Source organism: Podarcis pityusensis (assembly GCF_964106645.2).
Source record: "Podarcis pityusensis genome assembly, chromosome: 16".
Taxonomy (NCBI): domain Eukaryota; kingdom Metazoa; phylum Chordata; class Lepidosauria; order Squamata; family Lacertidae; genus Podarcis; species Podarcis pityusensis.
In genome coordinates, this window is record NC_138041.1 from 5,697,900 (window position 1) to 5,719,310 (window position 21,411).

At 48.0% G+C, this 21,411-nt stretch overlaps 1 protein-coding gene, 1 long non-coding RNA gene and 1 pseudogene across 3 annotated transcripts; 1 reads left to right on the forward strand and 2 right to left on the reverse strand.

Annotated features, from left to right (window-relative positions):
- Nucleotides 1-1,042: 1,042 nt before the first annotated feature.
- LOC308464928 (heat shock 70 kDa protein 1B pseudogene) lies at nt 1,043-3,221 on the reverse strand (annotated as a pseudogene). Its single transcript has one exon. The product of its transcript is annotated as a heat shock 70 kDa protein 1B pseudogene (transcript).
- Nucleotides 3,222-3,309: 88 nt separating this feature from the next.
- Nucleotides 3,310-19,754, forward strand: LOC308465208. Its single transcript, XR_013980353.1, has 3 exons — nt 3,310-3,404; nt 16,081-16,180; nt 19,506-19,754. It is a non-coding gene; the product is annotated as an uncharacterized lncRNA (long non-coding RNA).
- LOC308464931 (heat shock 70 kDa protein 1-like) lies at nt 4,632-6,920 on the reverse strand. Its single transcript, XM_080984637.1, has one exon. It carries the CDS (start codon nt 6,625-6,627, stop codon nt 4,705-4,707), a length of 1,923 nt encoding a protein of 640 aa, XP_080840763.1. The 5' UTR covers nt 6,628-6,920; the 3' UTR covers nt 4,632-4,704.
- Nucleotides 19,755-21,411: the final 1,657 nt, after the last annotated feature.

The window sequence follows — 21,411 nt, forward strand, 5'->3', positions numbered from 1 at the left end:
CAGAAATCACGTGGCAGCAGCGGGACGCCCCATTAGCTAAAGTGGTGCTTCAGGTTAAGAACAGTTTTAGGTTAAGAATGGACCTCCAGAACGAATTAAGTTCTTAACCAGAGGTACCACTGTATACCAAGTCCATGTCTCTCAGTAGTCCTGACCACGGACGGCTGTCCAGCGTTTCAGACAAAGGAATCTCTCCAAACACTCCCTGGAGACGTCGTCGGGGATTGAACCAGGGACCTTCTGCATGCAAAGCAAGACTCTCTACCAATGAGCTAGGACTCTTATCCCAAATTACGCCCCTAGAATGTGTTTCAGAGCAGCCTTGAAGGAGAAACACTGAAAGATAACGTTTGATACGCAATCTGCAGCAGCCTGGCTAATTCACATTTTCCAAGCAATTAGCCCATTACTATCACTTTGCTAAATATCATTAGATCGCGCGGTGGCTGTGGTTGGGGCAATTTCCCCCTCGGCAAAACAGCCAGCTTGAGAGCAAAAGGAGGGGAGGGGAAGCCTTTTCCCTGTCTCTCTCGTCTCCTGCCACAGCCCAATCAACCCAAAGGAGTCAAAGTTTCTAGCCTGCAAGCCTATTGAGTAGCCCTACCTGCCCACACATTCTGAATGTCATGGAGAGTCTGGAGTGAAGGTGAGCGAATGAGACCAGGAACTTCTACACGCACCTCAAAAGAATTATAGGAAATTGAAGCTGCGCCAGGAGACAGGGGAGAGTTTAAGGCTTTCTGAAAGCAATTCTACCACACCCATTGGAAGCAGCATCGCTTCTGAATACCACTTGCTGGAAACTGCAGGAAAGGGGAGGGTCTTGTGTTCAGATTCTGCTTGCACAGGCAGCTGGCTGACCACTTTTGAGAACAGGATGCTGGGCTGGCCACTGGCCTCCTTACATTCCAAGGATTCCTTAGCGGAACTTGTGACCCGGAATGTTGGGGGCGGGGCGGAGGGTGATGGATATGCTGCAACACTATGTTGCAGCACCACACTCTTTACACTCCCAAGAAGCAGAAACATCTCCACCCACCCATCCACTTTCTTCTCCTTTTAATGTGCCTCACCATCTACCCTGATCTAAGCCCAGATCTAGCATTTCCCTCTTCCCTTCGTCTGCGACAGATCCCCTCCGTCGGAGCTGAAGTGCGTGATGATGGAATAGCAGACGTCCTCCAGTTCCCTCTTCCGTTCCTCGTACTCCTTCTTCGGGGCTCTCCGGTTGCCCTCCATCCACACGGCCGTCTCCTCGCACATCTCCAGGACCCTCCTCTTCGCCCGGTCATCCAGAGCCTTCTCCTCGACAGCCACCCTCTTCAGCTGCAGAGTGCTGGCCTCCAAAGAGTTCAGGGCTTCGTTCTTCTCCTGCTCGGCCTTCTCCTGAGCCCAGTACTCTTCCTCCTCATGGATGATTCGCTCCATCTCCTCTCTGTCCAACCGGCCACGGGTATCTGTGATCGTCAGCTGGTTTTGATTGCCGGTGCACCTCTCCGTAGCGGTCACGGTGAGAATGTTGTTGTGGTCGATGTGGAAGGTGACCACGATTACCGGCACGCACCGAGGGGCGGGTTGGAGCCCGCCCAGTGTGACCGTTCCAAGGAGCCGGTTGTGTTTGGTCAACGTCCACTCCCCTTCGTAGACTTGCAAGAAGAGGCTGTTTTGGTTGTCCTCTGTGGTGGAGAAGTTCCTGGTTTCCTTGGTGGGGATCGGAGAGTTGCGCTTGACCACGACGTCCATCACACCTCCCACCGTCTCCAGCCCCAAGGAGACAGGAGTCACGTCCAACAGAAGCAGGTTCTGCAAGCTTTGGTACCGGTGGCCGGTCAAGATGGCAGCTTGGATGGCTGCCCCGTGGGCCACCGCCTCATCTGGGTTGATGACCCTACACAAGTCTTGCCCATCAAAGAACTGCGAGAGGAGCCTTTGGATCATGGGGATGCGGGTGGAACCCCCGACGAGCACAACGTCGTCAATCTGGGTCTTCTTGATGCCAGCCTCCTCCAGTGCCCTCTCCACATAGCGCATGGTGGACTGGAAGAGGTCAGAGCACAGGTCCTCAAAGCTGGCCCTGGTGATGGTTGTGTGGAAATCCACCCCCTTGTAGAGGGAGTCGACGGAGACGATAGCCGTGATATTAGAGCTCAGGACGCGCTTGGCCTTCTCGCAGGCCACCTTCAGCCTCTGCTTTGCCTTGTTGCACTGGCTGAGGTCTTCCTTGTGTTTCCTCTTGAACTCCTGGGTGAGCTGGTCCACCAGCCGCTGATCAAAATCCTCCCCACCCAAGTGGGTGTCCCCAGCCGTGGCCACCACCTCGAAGATGCCATCCTGGGCAGTGAGGACGGAGACGTCAAAGGTTCCCCCGCCCAGGTCGAATACGAGGATGTTCCTCTTCTCCTTCCACTGCCTGCTGTCGTTCAGGCCGTAAGCGATGGCAGCTGCCGTGGGTTCGTTGATCAGCCTCAGGACCTTGAGCCCTGAAATCGCGCCCGCATCAATCGTTGCCTGGCGCTGGGCGTCGTTGAAGTATGCCGGGACGGTGATGACGGCCTGAGTGACTGGGCGGCCCAGGTGGGCCTCCGCCACCTGCTTCAGCTTGGACAGCACCATTGCAGAGATTTCCTCCGGGTAGAAGGACTTCTCCAGCCCTCTGTGTGACACGTGGACTTTGGCTTCGCCGCCACTGCCAGCAGCTACCCGGAAAGGCCAGTGGTTCAGGTCAGACTGCACTGAAGGGTCTTCGTACCTGCGGCCGATGAGCCGCTTGGCACCAAAGATGGTGTTCTCTGGGTTAAGGCCCCTCAGCAGCTCGGCTGGCTCCCCCACCAGGCGTTCCTTGTCAGTGAAAGCCACACAGCTGGGCGTGGTGTGGTTGCCGTGGTCGTTGGCGAGGACGTCCACCTTTCCTTTCTGGCAGACTGCCACGCAGGAGTAGGTGGTGCCCAGGTCTATGCCCACGGCTGGGCCCCTGGGGCGAGTTCTGGATGTTGCTGTTTTAACCCTGGGGGTAGACTGTGGCGGGGAGGCATTGCTGCTGCTGGTGACGTCTTGAACTTTCTCATGGCTGAGGTCTGCTCCCATCGGTGAAGCTTTTCCCCCAGGCCCCCAGCCCTTCTGCCAAAGATGGAAAATTGGCAACCCTGGGGAAGCCGGGTGGGGGGGAGAGCTCTTGGCTCCTGTGGGAGGTATTCCCTCTGTCTCTGCCCTTGATATTTTCTCCAAAGAGGACAGGTGGTCTGCCCATCATGGCATATGTCACAATAGGACCTGTGGGGACTAGCTCTGCCTCAGGGCCTCAGCAGATCTCCTCTTCATACTTAACCTGAGTTTCAGCCCTTCCACCCATTGAGATCTTCGGGGAGACAGGGAGACACAGTCCACTAAGGTCTGGCATTGCTTTGGTAAGTACATGGTTGGTTGTAAGCACCAGAGACCCTAGAACTCCCTCCCTTGGGGCAAGCTGCTTGAGACACTTCCCTGCTAACGTTCTGGAAACTTAAGAACACAACAAGAGCCTTGTGAGAACAGGATTCTGGACTAGATGGACCACCGGCCTGACCCAGATGGTCAACTGGATGCCCTTCCTGTCAGGAGTGTGTGCAGGAGCCGGGCCCTGTGACCAGTAAAGCTTTGCAGGACTGGGGCCTTCCTAAGTTTGTTCTGGAGAAGCAAGGTGCAGCCACACAGGTGAGGCCGCTTGGTAACTCACTGTACCTGGTGGCTAGAGCTGGAAGGGATATAAGGTCAGCATTTCCCTTTGGCTCTTTGCCACAGCAACATGTTTGGCTTCTTGCTTCCTGATCCTCAAACCTTGGCTTCTTGACTCCATTGCTTCTTGACCCTCAGACCCTTGACTTTGTGACTCCTTGCTTCTCGACCCTCAAACCCTAGACTTTGTGCCTCCCTGCTTCCTGACCCTCGGACGCCTGGCTTCTGGACTCTTGTGCCTGCTCCCACCCCGCCATCTTGCCCCCAGTCCTGATGTCCTCAGCCGGGACTTCGATCACCCGTAGACCGGACCGTGACACTTCCTGGGGAACCGATAAGCAGGAGTGAAGCACAAGAGCACTCCCTGCCCACCTTATGGTTCTGAATATAGAACTGACCTTAGTATAAGACTACTTCTTATATCCATCTAGCTCAGAACTGCCTACACTGACTGGCAGCAGCTGTTTAGGGTTTCAAACTGGAGATGTTCTGAGCACTTCCAGCAGAAGCCACTTGGGACCTATTGCATGCAATACAGGTGCTCTAGCAACTGAACTATGGACCTCCCCCCCATCTTTTGTTCAAATTCTGCTTTGGATACAGTGGAACCTTGGTTCTCAAACTTAAATCTGTTTTGGAAGCCCGTTCGACTCCCGAAACATTCGGAAACCAAGGAGCAGCTTCCGACTGGGGCAGGCGCCCCGGAAACAATAGCCGACAACCGCACTGGACGTTCAGCTTCCAAAAAACATTTGAAAACTGGAACACTTACTTCTGGGTTTTCGACGTTCATCAGCTAAGCCGTTCGAGAACCAAAGTTCCACTGTACTTTCCCCCTTTGTTTTAATAAGCAAAGTGGGATACAAAAATAAAGCAAACCCTGGATGCATGCATCAAAGAGGCAGGACAACTTTCCTTCCTTTCCTTTCAACCCTTATTTTTTTTTAATGTGCCCTCTAGGTGGAACAATGCCCTCTGGCAGTTTCGGCGATTTCATTCCATCCCATCACTGGGGTCCTCATTATTCTTCTCCACTGCCACGTTCTGGTCCTCCCCAGATGTCCCTCCTGTTCTCTCGCTCTGGGTGAGGGAGGTGCAGATCGAATCCCACGCTTCCTCCAGGTCCTTCTGACGCTGCTCACACTCCACCTTCTCGGCCAAAGGGTTGCCCTCAAGCCAGGAGGTGGTGCTGTTGCACATCTCCAGCATCCTCCTCTTGGCCTTCACATCCAGCACCTGCTCCTCGGCCACCCTCTTCAGTTCGAGGGTGCAGGACTCCAAGGAGTTCATGGCCTCAATCTTCTCCTTCTGGGAAACGTCGCTCACCCTGAACTCTTCCGCCGTCTGAATGATCTTCTCGATCTCCTCTTTGCCAAGACGGCCCTGAGTGTCCGAGATGGTGAGGTGGCTGGTGTTCCCCGTCTCCACATCCTTGGCGGAGACGGTCAGGATGTTGTTCTCGTCGATGGAGAAGGTGACGACGATGACGGGGACCCCGCAGGGGGCTGGAGGGATGCCTTTCAAGGTGAACGTGCCCAGGAGGTGGTTGTGCTTGGTCAGGGCTCTCTCCCCTTCGTACACCATGAAGAAGATGGTGTCTTGGTCGTCCTCCGTGGTGGTAAACTCCATTGTTTCCTTCGTGGGGACAGGCGAGTTGCGCTTGATGATCGTCGCCATGACCCCGCCTTGGGTGTTGATCCCCAGAGACAAAGGGGTGACATCCAGGAGGAACACATTCTGCATCTTCGGGGTCCGGTTGCCTGTTAAGACAGCGGCCTGGATGGCTGCTCCGTAAGCCACTGCTTCATCGGGGTTGATGCCCTTGCATAGCTCCTTCCCGTTGAAGAAGTCCTTCAGCATCTTCTGGATCTTGGGGATGCGGGTGGAGCCCCCGACCAACACGATGTCCTTGATGTCGCCCTTGCTCATCTTGGCGTCTTTCAGAGCCCTCTCCAAGGGCTTCAGGGTGGCCCGGAAGAGGTCAGAACACAGGTCCTCGAAACGTGCCCTCGTGATGGCCGTGTGGAAGTCGATCCCTTGGTAGAGGGAGTCGATGGAGACGCTGGCATTGCTGCAGGAACTCAGTGTGCACTTGGCACGTTCGGCCGCAATTTTCAACCTCTGCATGGCCTTTTTGTCCTGGCGGACATCCTTCTTGTACTTCTTCCGGAACTCCTCCGCAAGGTAGCCCACCAACCTCTTGTCGAAGTCCTCACCGCCCAAATGAGTGTCCCCCGACGTGGCTTTCACCTCAAAGATGCCGTCCTCAGCAGAGAGGATCGAGATGTCAAAGGTGCCCCCGCCCAGGTCGAAAATGAGGATGTTCCGGCAACCTGCCTCCTGGTTCCTCACATCGAGGCCATAGGCGATAGCGGCGGCCGTGGGCTCATTGATAATCTTCAGGATCTGGAGGCCGGCGATGGCCCCGGCGTCAATGGTGGCCTGCCGCTGGGCATCGTTGAAGTAGGCCGGCACTGTGACAATGGCTTGGGAGATGGAACAACCTAGGTAGGCCTCGGCTGTCTGCTTCATCTTGACCAACACCATGGCTGAGATCTCCTCAGGGTAGAAGGTCCGCTGCTTCCCCTTGTGGGACACCTGGACCTTGAGCTTGCCCTCGTGGTTGACCACGGTGAAAGGCCAGTGCTTGATGTCCTCCTGGACTGTGGCGTCCTCATATTTCCTGCCAATCAACCGCTTGGCGTCGAACACTGTGTTCTGGGGGTTGAGAGAGGCCTGGCTCTTCGCTGGGTCCCCAACCAGGTGTTCGCTGCTGGTGAAGGCCACATAGCTGGGTGTTGTGCGGTTCCCTTGGTCGTTGGCGATAATCTCCACTTTGTCGTGCTGGCAGACAGCCACACAGGAGTAGGTGGTGCCGAGGTCAATCCCTATAGCCAGGGCATTCTGCTTAGGCATGGTTGTTTATGTCAGGCTCCTTTTTGGTTGAGGTTGACCAAGAAATGGGAGGGGATAGATGATCCCATGAGAGTTTTGCTGGCCTCTCTCTCTCTCTGTGTCTATCTTGCTTTGCCTTCCCCCCTCTCTTCAAGACCAAAAAGTTGGCTGACCAGGACTTAGATTTTTTCTCGGGGTGATGGCATCTTCTCCCTTGCCTATAGCTGGGCAGTTGGGATTTTTTCTTATGGGCTCAGCGGGGTGGCACCCTCACCTTCAAACCCATACCGATGACTTCACCATCACACATCACAATGGGAGTTGAGTAGACAATTCTGAAGCCGCTTGCCTGGACCACACCCTAAGAACATAAGAACCTAAGAAGAGCATGGTGGATTAGGCCGCGGGGCTATCTAGCACAGCATCCTGTTCTTACAGTGGCTAACCAGATGCATGTGAGAAGCCAGCAAGCAGGATTCAAGCATCAGATCAGTCTCTCATCCTCAGGCTTCCAGTAACTGGTATTCAGAAACATTAGGGTCTCCAACTGTGAAAGCAAGAGCATAGCCATTGTGGCTAGTAGCCATTAGCAGCCTTACCCACTGTAGGTTTGTAGCCATCACTGCCTCCCGAGGGAGCAAATTTCATAATAATAAAATTTTTTTATTTATATCCCACCCTCCCCAGCCGAAGCCGGGCTCAGGGCGGCTAACAACAATAAAATAATACAACATTCTAAAATCATTTCATTATAAAATTAATTCAAATCAAATTGATGGCAACCATTGGGTTAGAGTTCTGTGAATATTGCCAAAGGAGGGAGTCAGGCTGTGCCCTGGCCAAAGGCCTGGTGGAACAGCTCTGTCTTGCAGGCCCTGCGGAAAGATGTCAAGTCCTGCAGGGCCCTGGTCTCTTGTGGCAGAGTGTTCCACCAGATCAGAGCCACAGCCGAAAAAGCCCTGGCTCTGGTTGAGGCCAGCCTAACCTCTCTGTGGCCTGGGACCTCCAAGATGTTTTTGTTTGAAGATCGTAAGTTCCTCTGTGGGGCATACCAGGAGAGGCGGTCCCATAGGTATGAGGGTCCTAGGCCGTATAGGGCTTTAAAGGTTAAAACCAGCACCTTAAACTTGATCCTGTACTCCACTGGGAGCCAGTGCAGCTGGTATAGCACCGGGTGATAGTATATAAGCACGCTTTGAGCAAAGAAGCATTCTCTCTTCTCTGTCCCAAACCTTCCAACATTCAGCTTCATGGGAGCCCCGCAAGCTCACATTACGAGAAAGGAAAGGAAACTTTGTTTGCTTTCCCGATGCGATGCATAATTATATAAACTTCTATCAGGTTGCCTCCTACTCGTCTTTCCTCTAAACTGAAAAACAACAACACACACCCAAAGTTTGCAACCTATTCCTAAAGAGTCTATACTTCAGCGCCTTATCCATTGGCGCGGAGTACATTTCAGAAAGAGAAGAGGGGTTCCCTGCCCTCCTGTACCCCAGATCTTGTCGGTTCTGAAAAGCAAAGGTGCTCGCACAATATTCCCTCTTCTTCCCCCTTCCTTCCTTTCTTTTTTTAAAAAGGGGAATTCAATATGGGGACAGAGAATTGGGGAAGGGGGGAGATACCTCTCCGTAACGCTAGTCACGGAGCAATGCAATGTGGAGGGTTAAGGGTCTAAACGGGACTGGCGGGGTGGGGGGGGGAGAGAGAGAGAGAGAGAGAGAGAGAGAGAGAGAGAGAGAGAGGCTTGGAGATGCAGGGTGTGTGCAAACGAGGGGAGGTGGGGGGGGTGTCGCGGAGAGAGAAATCTAAACAGTGCAGTTTTAATTACATTCCATTAAATCTTGCTTTCGGGGTCTGCGTTTTGAAACACATTCTAATGGTAATGATGGGGACATCTGTATAGAGGGCCCTTTCTCATCCGAGATGGCTCCATCAAAGACACTCCTGGGAAACCCTTCACCTTTAACCCCCGGGGTCACGGCCGACACACTAGCTCTACAGTTTGTGTTACTGTAAAGGCGCAGTCCTCGTCAGACTTGACCAGCTCTTAGCCGTAGCGGCTAATACATTTTGCCTGTGTGAATTGCGTCCTCGCTTGGGACGGGGATATTGATGTGTGTATCAGATGCCTGGGAGAAAAAGGTTCCTTTTAACATCTTTTCTTTGTGCACGCACACACACTCACAAGCTACCCCTTTCTCTTAGAATATATTGTTGATGGCGTTATTTAAACCAGCATCCCCATTTTTTCCCTTGGAAAGCTTGTAGCCGATGGCTACTAGCCACGATGGCATACGCTCCACAGTATTAGGCAGCGATGCTTCTGAACATGAGTTTCTGGAAACCACAGAAGGGGAGAGGTCTGCTCTTGTGTTCAGGTTCGGGTTGTGGGTTCCCCACAGGTTTCTGGCTGGCCATCGTGAGAACAGGATTCTGGATTCCGGCCCTTTGGCCGGAACAAGCAGTATCTTCTTAACCTGCCTATCCTAGCCAAAATGAAAACTCCTATAGCTGTGATCTCTGTTAAAAGTTTTAATTTATTCATTCTGCATCGCTGCCTGGTCCATTCTGAAGGAAATCAGCCCTGAGTGCTCACTGGAAGGACAGATCCTGAGGCTGAGGCTCCAAGACTTTGGCCACCTCATGAGAAGAGAAGACTCCCTGGAAAAGACCCTGATGTTGGGAAAGACGGAGGGCACAAGGAGAAGGGGACGACAGAGGACGAGATGGTGGGACAGTGTTCTCGAAGCTACCAGCATGAGTTTGACCAAACTGCGGGAGGCAGTGGAAGACAGGAGTGCCTGGCGTGCTCTGGTCCATGGGGTCACGAAGAGTCGGAAACGACTAAACGACTAAACAACAACAAATTGCTGCCTGGAGTCATGGAGAGCTGCTGGTTCACAGCGCAACATCTCCCCCACCCCCAGAATAGAAATATTTTATAATCCAGGATGTTGCCTTTATCCCCAGTGGCAAACTCTTCTATTGTGTCTTGAGATAGATCAGCGGTTCTCAACCTCTGGGTCCCCAGATGTTGTTGGATTACAACTCCCATCATCCCTGAGCGCCGGCATTGTTAGCTAGTAGTGATGGGAGTTGTAGTTCAACAACATCTGGGGACCCACAGGTTGAGAAAGGCTGAGATAGATGGATGCCACTAGCAAATGTCTTTAACATTTCTTCTGAAACAGAAGATTCCCATTGATGCAGGATAATAATAATAATAATAATAATAATAATAATAATAATAATAATAATAATTATTATTATAGGTGTACTGCCCTTCATACAAACTCACCACCATCTCTCTCAAGTACATGCAGAGGTTTAGAGTCCACCTTTTGCAGACCTTAACCAATGGATCAAATGTATTGATTAGGCATGATGACTTGTCAGCTGAAGTTTCCACCAAACTCTCCTCACTGTCCCTGCTGTACAGTGGTACCTCAGGTTACATTTGCTTCAGGTTACATACGCTTCAGGTTACAGACTCCGCTAACCCAGAAATAGTGCTTCAGGTTAAGAACTTTGCTTCAGGATGAGAATAGAAATCGTGCTCCGGTGGCGCAGCGGCAACAGGAGGCCCCATTAGCTAAAGTGGTGCTTCAGGTTAAGAACAGTTTCAGGTTAAGAACGGACCTCCGGAACGAATGTCGATTCCATTCATCTTTAAAGGAGAATAAACCTAATTTGTACTTTCTGAAACAATGCAAAAACTGAAACACACCAATTCTTTCAAAAGTCTCCTTTCCAAATTCACACTTCTCCGAATCTTACAAGGCAGTTTCCCGGTGAAGTAATGTGTACCAAAATGCACATACTAAGGAAAGGTGTGCATATATTAGTGATAATAAGATGCATTAGATTGGGGGAAATGGCTTTGCAAAAATGTGTGTTTGGCCAGCTCCACCTGGTACGCAGGATGAGACCCTACCTACCCACGGACTGTCTTGCCAGAGTGGTGCATGCTCTAGTTATCTCCTGCTTGGACTACTGCAATGCGCTCTACGTGGGGCTACCTTTGAAGGTGATCCGGAAATTACAACTAATCCAGAATGTGGCAGCTAGACTGGGGACTGGGAGCAGTCACTGAGACCACATAACACCGGTCTTGAAAACATTGGCTCCCAGTACGTTTCCGAACGCAATTCAAAGTGTTGGTGCTGACCTTTAAAGCCCTAAATGGCATCGGTCCAGTATATCTGAAGGAGTGTCTCCACCCCCATCGTTCTACCCGGTCACTGAGGTCCAGTGCCAAGGGCCTTCTGGTGGTTCCCTCCCTGTGAGAAGCCAAGTTACAGGGAACCAGACAGAAGGCCTTCTCGGTAGTGGCGCCCGTCCTGTGGAACACCCTCCCACCAGATGTCAAAGAGAAAAACAACTACCAAACTTTTAGAAGACATCTGAAGGCAGCCCTGTTTAGGGAAGCTTTTAATGTTTGATGTATTACTGTATTTTAATATTTGGTTGGAAGCCGCCCAGAGTGGCTGGGGAAGCCCAGCCAGATGTGGGCGGGGTATAAATAATAAATTATTATTATTATTATTATTATTATTATTATTATTATTATTATTCGCAGCAGGCTTGATTTTGGTGGTGCACAGGATTACAGCCTCTAAGCTAAGTACCTCTTCGCTGCTCGGGACTCTTAAGAGGTGAGCAAGCATGTTGTACTTGCCTGCTATTGCAGAAAAGTCACCCCCTCCTCATACACAGACACAAATGCACACACTAGTAGGTCTTGTTGGTTATCGTCAGCAAAGGTCAATTTAATTGCAGCAACCCAGTATAAATCATTCCGTACGTGCTCAGCGCCCGCCCAACTCACCCTTCCCAGCGAAAGGCTGACAAATCCCTCGCCCGCCCTATTCTGCCGCCCTCCTTTGCAAATCCGCCAGGTCTCTCCACCCACCCAGCCCGCCCCCTTTCAGCCCCCTGACCTCTTGCTTCTCTCCGCCACGGGGTCCTGCCCTTCTCTGCTGCCTTAATATTGAAGGATGTTGTACATTATTGGCCTTCGCGCCATCCATCAAGTTGCCATCCCTCAAGATCAGGGTCATGAATAAAAAGAGATCGAAGGTCAGCTGGGAATATACAAGAGAGGTTGGGTTGAGGGGGCAGGGGATAATATTCCTTTGCAGAGGTAGAACTTGGAAATTAAGGAAATTAATGTTGGGGGTGTGTGTGTGTGCTTGACTACTACAGGCTTCAAGGGGCTGACTGCAGGAGAGCTTTTAAAATAGCAGGGGTTAAAAAGTGTGCCAATTTCTTTAAACAGCAGCCCCCACCCCTCATCTAATGATTTGTGCCAATGGGGATCACGCAGAAGATTTAAGCGATTTGGTTTGTTTGTTTTTTAATTTGTCCCAGGCACCAAAATATCTTAGTCACCCTCTGATGTCAATAATAATAATAATAATAATAATAATAATAATAATAATAATAATTTATTTGTACCCCGCCCATCTGGCTGGGTTTCCCCAGCCACTCTGGGAGGCTTCCACAAAGAACAAAAATACACTAAGATGTCACATATTAAAAACTTCCCTGAACAGGGCTGCCTTAAGATGTCTTCTGAATGTCAGGTAGTTGTTTATCTCTGACATCTGATGGGAGGGCGTTCCACAGGGCGGGCGCCACTACCGAGAAGGCCCTCTGCCTGGTTCCCTGTAGCTTTGCTTCTCGCAATGAGGGAACCGCCAGAAGGCCCTCAGCGCTGGACCTCAGTGTCCGGGCAGAACAATGGGAGTGGAGATGCTCCTTCAGATATACTGGCCCAAGACCGTTTAGGGCCTTAAAGGTCAACACCAACTATTTATACCCCGCCCTCCCCAGCCAAGACCGGGCTCAGGGCAGCTAACACCAGGTATAAAACAATTGATTAAAATACAACTTAAAAACAAGATTAAAATACAACAATAAAATGCAGCCTCATTTCAGTAGAAACTCAAATCAAAAACTTTTGGGGGATGAAAACGTCAAATCTTCACCAAGGCCAACTATCCAGACTGGTCCCTTAGGGGTTTAGTTTAGTTTAGTTATTTGCATATTTATATTCCACGGGGGGGTGGGGGATGGGGGTGGGCAGGTTTACTTTACAGCTGACAATAAAATACAATCTACTAACTAATTCATGGAATTGTAGAGTTGGACGGGACCCCAAGGTTCATCTAGTCCAGGCATCCCCAAACTCAGCCTTCCAGATGTTTTCGGGACTACAACTCCCATGATCCCTAGCTAACAGGACCAGTGGTCAGGGATGATGAGAACTGTGGTGCCAAAACATCGCGTGTTTGGGGATGCCTGGTTTAGGAATCACAACCAAAGAACCCCTGACAAATCTAACCTCTGTTTAAAAAGCTGCAATGAAGGAGAAGCCACAACCTTTTGAGGTGATACGGGTACCTTCCCTGGTCTGGAAAAATGCCGCATGGATGTATATAAAATATGTCAGTCAAATTGCCACCCGCCACCCAAAGAACCTGCAGCACTTTGCATCCTGCTAAGACCAGCTCTGACCTTTCCATGGGGCTGGGAGATCCAAGTGTTGAAGGAGATAGACTTTGGGTGCCCCTGCTCCACAGCCATCACAACCCAGCTTTTAAAATTCGCTAGAGACGATAAAAAAGGCTGATTGCCGAAGAATTGATGCTTTTGAATTACGGTGCTGGAGGAGACTCTTGAGAGTCCCATGGACTGCAAGAAGATCAAACCTCTCCATTCTGAAGGAAAACAGCCCTGAGTGCTCACTGGAAGGACAGATCGTGAAGCTGAGGCTCCAATACTTTGGCCGCCTCATGAGAAGAGAAGACTCCCTCGAAAAGACCCTGATGTTGGGAAAGATGGAGGGCACAAGGAGAAGGGGACGACAGAGGATGAGATGGTTGGACAGTGTTTTCAAAGCTACATACATGAGTTTGACCAAACTGCGGGAGACAGTGGAAGACAGGAGTGCCTGGCGTGCTCTGGTCCAGGGGGTCACGAAGAATCGGACACGACTAAACGACTAAACAACAACAAGAGATGAACATTCGCCGCCAGAGCTCAAATGCCGAACAGATGTGTGCTGGAGAGAAGTATCATCTACCCAGCTGCAGCAACGGTCTCCCATCTAGGGATGAGGGATAAATTTGTTTGGGTTCCATTTTAATGAAAAGTGACAAAACCAACGCAAAGAGTGTCAAAAACGCTCCAATGCTCTGGATTTTCAAAACTCTCACGTTGATTTTCAGTTCTCTGGATGTCAATATAAGGAGTGCAAAAAATTCCAGATTGTTCAAGCTCTAGGTTATCCTCTGCTTTTTCCCTTTGGATTTTTCTCTGAATGAAATTTGTTTCTTTGGGATTCTCCAGTCCTCTGGATTTCAATACGAGGAGCATCTAAGGTTCTCTAGTTTTAAACAAAGCATTGCAATCCCTGCTTCTGCGGACTTTTCAATGAAGTTCTCCAACCCAATAATTTGTATGGAAAATGGGAATATTGGTGAAAAAAACTTTTGAAACAGCTGTTTTATGGGGGAAATTGCTGGCTAATTCTTCTTCTTCTTCTTCTTCTTCTTCTTCTTCTTCTTCTTCTTCTGTTTAGGGAAGCTTTTAATGTTTAATAGGTTATTGTATTTTAGTGTTCTATTGGAAGCCACCCAGAGTGGCTGGGGAAACCCAGCCAGATGGGCGGGGTATAAATAAATAATAATAATTATTGTTGTCTTCTTCTTCTTCTTCTTCTTCTTCTTCTTCTTCTTCTTCTTCTTCTTCTTCATGAACCACTATAAAGCATCTCAAAGTGACTTCACAATCTAACCAAAGCCACATACTGAGCAATTGCTTCTTATAACACAACTGCATACACACACACACACACACACACACACATATGTATATGTGTGTGTATATATATATATATACATACACCCTTTTATTGAATTTTACTGTTGCATACAAAAACGTGTTGACACAGAAAAACAACAACAGGTAACAAGGGAAGGGGGAAGGTAACGCAGAGTTGCAGAATGCAATTTAAAAAACCAGCATATATGATCCATATAACGTTAAAAACACATACAGGGGCAAAACTGCGTACAACGATCAGGGGGAAACTGTGCAAATCTATGTGTGGATTTTTCTTCTGCAAAAAACTGCTGTGATAATGGAGCAAACCGAAGATCTGGGATTTGGGGGGGGGGGGGAGAGAGAACGAGAGAAACCATAATTGACAGAGCAAATGAAAAAACGCACCCAAATTCCTTCCCCCTGTACTCCTACCCCATCGCCACTTACCCGAAACACACACATACTCTCTCCCTCCCTCTCTCTCTCTTTTAATGCCCCCTCTTTCGTTTTATTTCAATCTAATTGAACAGGGAGTTTTGAAGATAAAAGCTGCCAGGGCTAATTACACCTCATTATTCCAAAGGCTCCCTCATGCCTCACTTATGCTCAAACGCCGGCAAGGGGGGGGGGAGGGGGCGAGGCTATTAAGGATAAAGCCTTTGGTGGAAAACAAAGTTAGTTGATTCACACAGCGAAGCAGAAAAAGAGGAGGAGGAGGAGGAGGAGGAGGGCCTGTGTGGTAGTTTCATTATTTCCACTCTCTCTTTTTGTGTGTGTGTGTATGTGTGTTTTGCTTTGCTTTTCTTCTGGGGGGTGGGAAAAAACCCCACCCCAGATTCCCCCTCCCCGCTAGTGAATTGATGGCTTAAAAGCAATTGAGGGGAGAATGGGAGGGGGGTCATAAAATAGGTGGTGGTGGAGGGGTGGGAGGGAGGGAGAAATAAGCAAATTACTGTAGAAATTCTTGAGCAATGGACATTAATGGGGAACTCATATATAAACACATCCACCCCACTGTTTCGACCACCAGAGGCCTAGAGGAGATGATGCTTTAAAATCTTCTCCTCCTCCCTCTTTCTATTCCTCTTCTCATGTCACTGCAAATTCTCTCATATCATCTATCTATCTATCTATCTATCTATCATCTATCTATCTATCTATCTATCTCTATCATCTATCTATCTCTGCAGGCTATGGAATCTCAACTAACACTCTAGTTATCCCGTGCTGTTATGGGCCTGTGTTTTCAAACGATTAGTTAAAAATAACCAGTGAGGTTATATAGTGGTACCTCGGGTTAAGAACTTAATTCGTTCCAGAGGTCCGTTCTTAACCTGAAACTGTTCTTAACCTTAGGTACCACTTTAGCTAATGAGGCCTCCCGCTGCTGCCGCACGATTTCTGTTCTCATCCTGAAGCAAAGTTCTTAACCCGAGGTACTATTTCTGGGTTAGCGGAGTCTGTAACCTGAAGCATCTGTACCCTGAAGCGTCTGTAACCTGAGGTACCACTGTACTCAAAATAGACGCAGACCCTCCAAGTGTCCCTATTTTCCAGGGACGTCCCAGATTTAGAGAAGCCGTCCCAATTTGATCCCAGAATTTCCTGCTTTTCCTTAGAATGCCCCTATTTTCATTGGAGATATGTTGGAGGATATGTCCCTATTTTCACTGGGAAAATGTTGAAGGGTATGGAGTTTTCTGACGCCCGAGCCGTCTGAAGGCAATCCTGTACTGCGAAGGTGTTCTTTTTTAATGTTTAATGTTTTATTATGTTTTTATACATGTTGGAAGCTGTCCAGGGTGGCTGGGGAAACGCAGTAAGATGTGTGGGGTATAAATAATAACATTATCATAATGGAATTGGACGTCCCTATTTTCACTGGAGAAACGTTGGAGGGTAGATGCATTGAGTGTCCACGGTTTATTTATTTATTTTTTTTTTATTATTATTATTATTATTATTATTATTATGTGGGGAGGGGACTCTCCTTCCTGGGAGGTTTCAAAGCAGAGCTTGCATGGCCATCTTTTGGGGATTCTTGAGGGCCTAGTTGACCCTCGGTGTCCCTTCCCAATCTACCATCCTACGATTCTGCGGTAAATTCTCACAGTCACTCTCGCGAAGCAACAGTTCTTCAGTCACGGTTTCTCAACGTGGAATGGAACTGGCAATCACGATGTGAGAATTAAGCATCCAAATCAGTCTTAATTTGCCAGTTATGGGAAGGAAACATGATGGGTAATTTGGGATGTATGATCCTGGGTTAACCCTCACCCCCAAAACATGCTGAGGCACTCACTCCTTTATCTCGAACTTTTGCTCAAAATTTTTACCTTTTTCTTTGGCTACGGTAGCTGTCCCATCAGGCTTTATCCCTCCCACTATTTTGGGGGGCAATGATAGCACATTTTATTTTATTATTATTATTATTATTATTGATGCTCCGTGTCCTTAATGTTACCGTATTTTTCGTTCTATAAGATGCAAGAGACCATAAGACACACCTAGTTTTTGGAGGAGGAAAACAAGAAAAAAAATATTCTGAATCCCAGAAGCCAGAACAGCAAGAGGGATCGCTGCACAGCGAAAGCAGTGATCCCTCTTGCTGTTCTAGCTTCAGCGATAGCTGCGCAGCCTGCATTCGCTCCATAAGACGCACACACATTTCTCCTTACCTTTTAGGAGGGAAAAAGTGCATCTTACTGAGCGAAAAATACGGTATACACAACCTTGGGATCTTTGGATAAAGGGCGGAATATAAACCAAGCAAATAAATTAATAAGTAAAATAATAAAAAAGAAAACATGGAGATTTGCCTTTCCTACACCTTCTCTCATTGGAGGCTAGTTCACACGTTTACGTAAACACGGGTACAAGTGTTTGTGTGAAAGTGTGCACGTTTGTTGGTTTGTACGGCTTAGCTAGGGTGCACACCCAGACATTCTGCAGACAGGGGCACGGGGTGTAAATTCATCTGAATGTAATGTGTGAACATCAGAAAAGCAAGAGGTGTTAATGTGAGGTTCCCTGTCATAGCTGTTGAACAAATGGAGGAACGGGAACTCGCATGCTGAGTGGGAGGGCATCAAAGTGTAAAATTTCTCTAACTTTACCTTGAGGGAAGGGGAAGAGAATGAGTCACGGGGACCTTTGCTTTCAACGCGAACTATATTTCGGCTGGGCCGTGTTGTCCCAACCAAGGGACAAAATTCAGCTCGTGAATCCTTTAAGCGCGGGGATTTCTGCTTGTGCAATGGGGCGCCCAGCCCCTCTTCCCACACTGTGCACCCATGAAAACATTGACTCTGTTCCTACCTTTGTGCACATCTGGTGGGACTGTAAGGAGATAAGATAATTTTGGGACACTGTATATCATAAGGGATGTGGGTGGCGCTGTGGGTTAAACCACTGAGCCTCTTGGGCTTGGCCAATCGGAAGGTCGGCGGTTCGAATCCCGCGATGGGGTTAGCTCCCATTGCTCGGTCCCAGCTCCTGCTAACCCAGCAGTTCGAAAGCACGCAGCGCAAGTAGATAAATAGGTACCACTCCGGTGGGAAGGTAAATGGCGTTTCTGTGCGCTGTTCTGGTATCGCCAGAAGCGGCTTAGCCATGCTGGCCACATGACCCGGAAAAACTTGTGGACAAACGTCGGCTCCCTTGGCCAGTAAAGCAAGATGAGCGCAGCAACCCCAGAGTCATTCGTGACTGGACTTAATTGTCAGGGGTCCCTTTACCTATTACCTTTAAATATAATGAACTTAAAAAGATATTTAAACTCTCATTTAAAAAAACGAACCCTGAAGCCTTTCTGTTAGGTATTATGTCCACAGAAATTTTAAAAAACCCCACAGAACCCTTTTTATGTATGCAACCACAGTGGCCAGGATTTTAATAGCAAAAGAATTGGAAAGGTGATTATTGTGATAGCGCAAACTGAAATATAAAGAAATTATAAAATAAAATTTGTGTTGATAAATAATGGGAAAGTTAAATAATAATAAAGTGCATATAAATCTACAAACTGTAAAAAAGCATAATGAGATGGATCAGAAGTGTATATATATATATATTGCTAGTTAGTGTCCATGTTGTTTATGTAGTTATGTGTCGTCGATGTCATATGTAAATTCAGGGATCAGCAAACTTTCTCAGCAAGGGGCCGGTCCACTGTCCCTCAGACCTTGGGGGGGGGGGGGCGGCGGACTATATTTTGGGGAAAAAAAGAAGAAGAACAAATTCCTATGCCCCACAAATAACCCAGAGATGCATTTTAAATAAACGCACACATTCTACTCATGTAAAAACACGCTGATTCCCGGACCATTCGTGGGTCGGATTTAGAAGGTGATTGGGCTGGATCTGGCCCCCGGGCCTTGGTTTGCCTACCCATGTGTAAACTGTTGCATAATAAAGGTTTTTTTAGAGAAGAAGAAGAAGAAGAAGAAGAAGAAGAAGAAGGAAAGAAAGAAAGAAAGAAAGAAAGAAAGAAAGAAAGAAAGAAAACTGGAACAGTGTGGGCAGAGGAAGGAGGGGCCTTTTCGACTGGCAAGCAGAAATTCTCGCACTGACACGACGTTTCATCATAGCTCAATGCCGAATTCCTCACCGAGTCCACCAATCTGGAAACGGAGAGGTCAGCTTCAGTAATTGATGTTCTCCCGTCTTCCTCAACCTGGTATGCCCTGCAGAATAAGTGCCGGATGACAGCTCCTCTCAGCCCCGGCCAAGTTAGCCAACAGCCGGGGATGACGATGATTAGCACATCCTGTTATTTATTCATTTACACCATGGGTAGGCAAACTAAGGCCCGGGGGCCGGATCTGGCCCAATCGCCTTCTCAATCCGGCCCGCGGACGGTCTGGGAATCAGCATGTTTTCACATGAGTAGAATGTGTGCTTTTATTTAAAATGCATCTCTGGGTTATTTGTGGGGCATAGGAATTCGTTCATTCTCCCCCCATATAGTCCGGCCCCCCACAAGGTCTGAGGGACAGTGGAACGGCCCCCTGCTGAAAAAGTTCGCTGACCCCTGATTTACACCTTGCCTGTCTCCCAACTTACAGGAGTTGGAATCCAAAACGTCGGGGAAGCACCGAGTTAAAGAGGGCTGATGTTGCCGCACAGGAACAAAGGAAGCTGCGTTTTACTGGATCAGACCCCTGGCCCTTCCGGCTCAGTGCTGCCTACACGGGCTGGCAGCATCTCTCCGGGGCATGTAAGGCAGAGATGCTTACCCACTGTGTTCGACTGCCTTTCTCCTACAAATGAAGCATGATTCTGCTCTTTGGGGCTCTGAATAAAGCACTGGTTTAAATATAAACCCAGGGAGATGCCTTATTCCCAGTCAGACCACTGGCCTAATATTATCCACCACAACTGGTAGCATCTTTCTGGGGTTTCAGTTGGGACATTCTCAGCCCTGCCTGCAGATTCCGGGGATCGAGTCAGGAACGTTCTGCACAAAAAACAGGTGCTCTAACAGCAAGCTGTGTGGCCCTTTCCTTAATAATATCTTCGCACACACATACACAGCAGAGAAGGTTAGTTTCAATGCTTCCCATTGGAACCAATGGGGTAAGTTAAGTATGCCTCACTTAACCCTATTGATTTCAGTGGGACTCCAGGAAGCCACAACGCGCTTGCTACGGACTCAGATTCTTCTCCCCACAAAGGTGAAATTCAATCCCCAAACGGACAATTTGGACTCCAAAACCTTCCAGCGATGGTTATTTAAATGTTAATTTTCAAGTGCCGAATTTCAGTGTCAAGAGTTTGGGCTTGGGCACACAAACCTTTTTAAAACTTTCGTTCTTTCATAAAAGTAAAAAAAAATCAAAAAAAAAAATCAGAGGAGTGGTCTTGCTCTTAGCAGAAGTAATCGGATAACACAGGGGCAAGAGAGAAAGTGGTTTACTTTTCTCCTGACTGAACATTGTAGATGATAGAAAGCAAAGAATCTACAGACCTTTATCCAAAACTGAGAGTTGTCCAGAGATAGACTGCAGCACCTCTGATATTCTGAATTTGTATTGTATTATTTTATGTACTGTGGCTAGCCGTTGTTTTATTGATGATCGTTTAGAAACTATTTATTGTAACTGTTGAGTGGATTTCTGTTTAACTTTTATATGTTGATAGTATTATTTTATACTATTCTAATAATAGTTGAATGTTACTTTTTTGATGTAGGTTGCTTATTTTAAAGTTTTGTTTTATCATCACATTTTTGTATTGCATTAGATTGTTATAAGATGTACATTTTTTGTTTCTTCAGCCTTGAGTATTGTAAGATAGAAAGACGGTATACAAATTAAAAATGATGATGATGAAGAATTTTCCAATGGGAACACTTGCAATAAAGATCGAATTGCAAAGCTAACATGTTAAAATCTCTGGGTGAGTTGATTAATACAATAAATGTGTAATATAGAAAAAAAATGGTTTTCTAGTAATGTTTTTCACTGGTTCCCCCCCACACTAAATTTTGTTTTCTGCTTTTGTTAGCATTTTACATATCTAAAAACTTTGGTAGCTGCCCAGTGCCCCCACCTTTGCTTTCAATAATTATGGTTGTCTAATTAAAACATTTGGTATATCAAAATTTCATCATGCTCTGGGAAGACAGGGCACTGTGTTCCGTTCCTGAGGAATGCTACCCAAATCCCGAATGTTCGCGCACAAGCAGCTGTACGACTAACAAGATTTGCAGTTTTCTGCAAACACATTTCCTTTTGGTTTCAAGGCTGTTCCTTCCCTTTGGAGGTTTTGAGAAACACACAACCAAGTCCTCATTCTAGACTCACTACTAATTATTAATTAGTAACCCAAATTATCAAAATGTGTCTCTCTGCACTGTTTATTCCTTTCCTATTATTTGTTTTCTTTCTTAAAGTTCTCTTTAGCTCCTCAATTCCCCTTCATCCTCTATGTCCTACAGTAAGACCAGAAAAAGGCAGTTTTGGCTGGAAA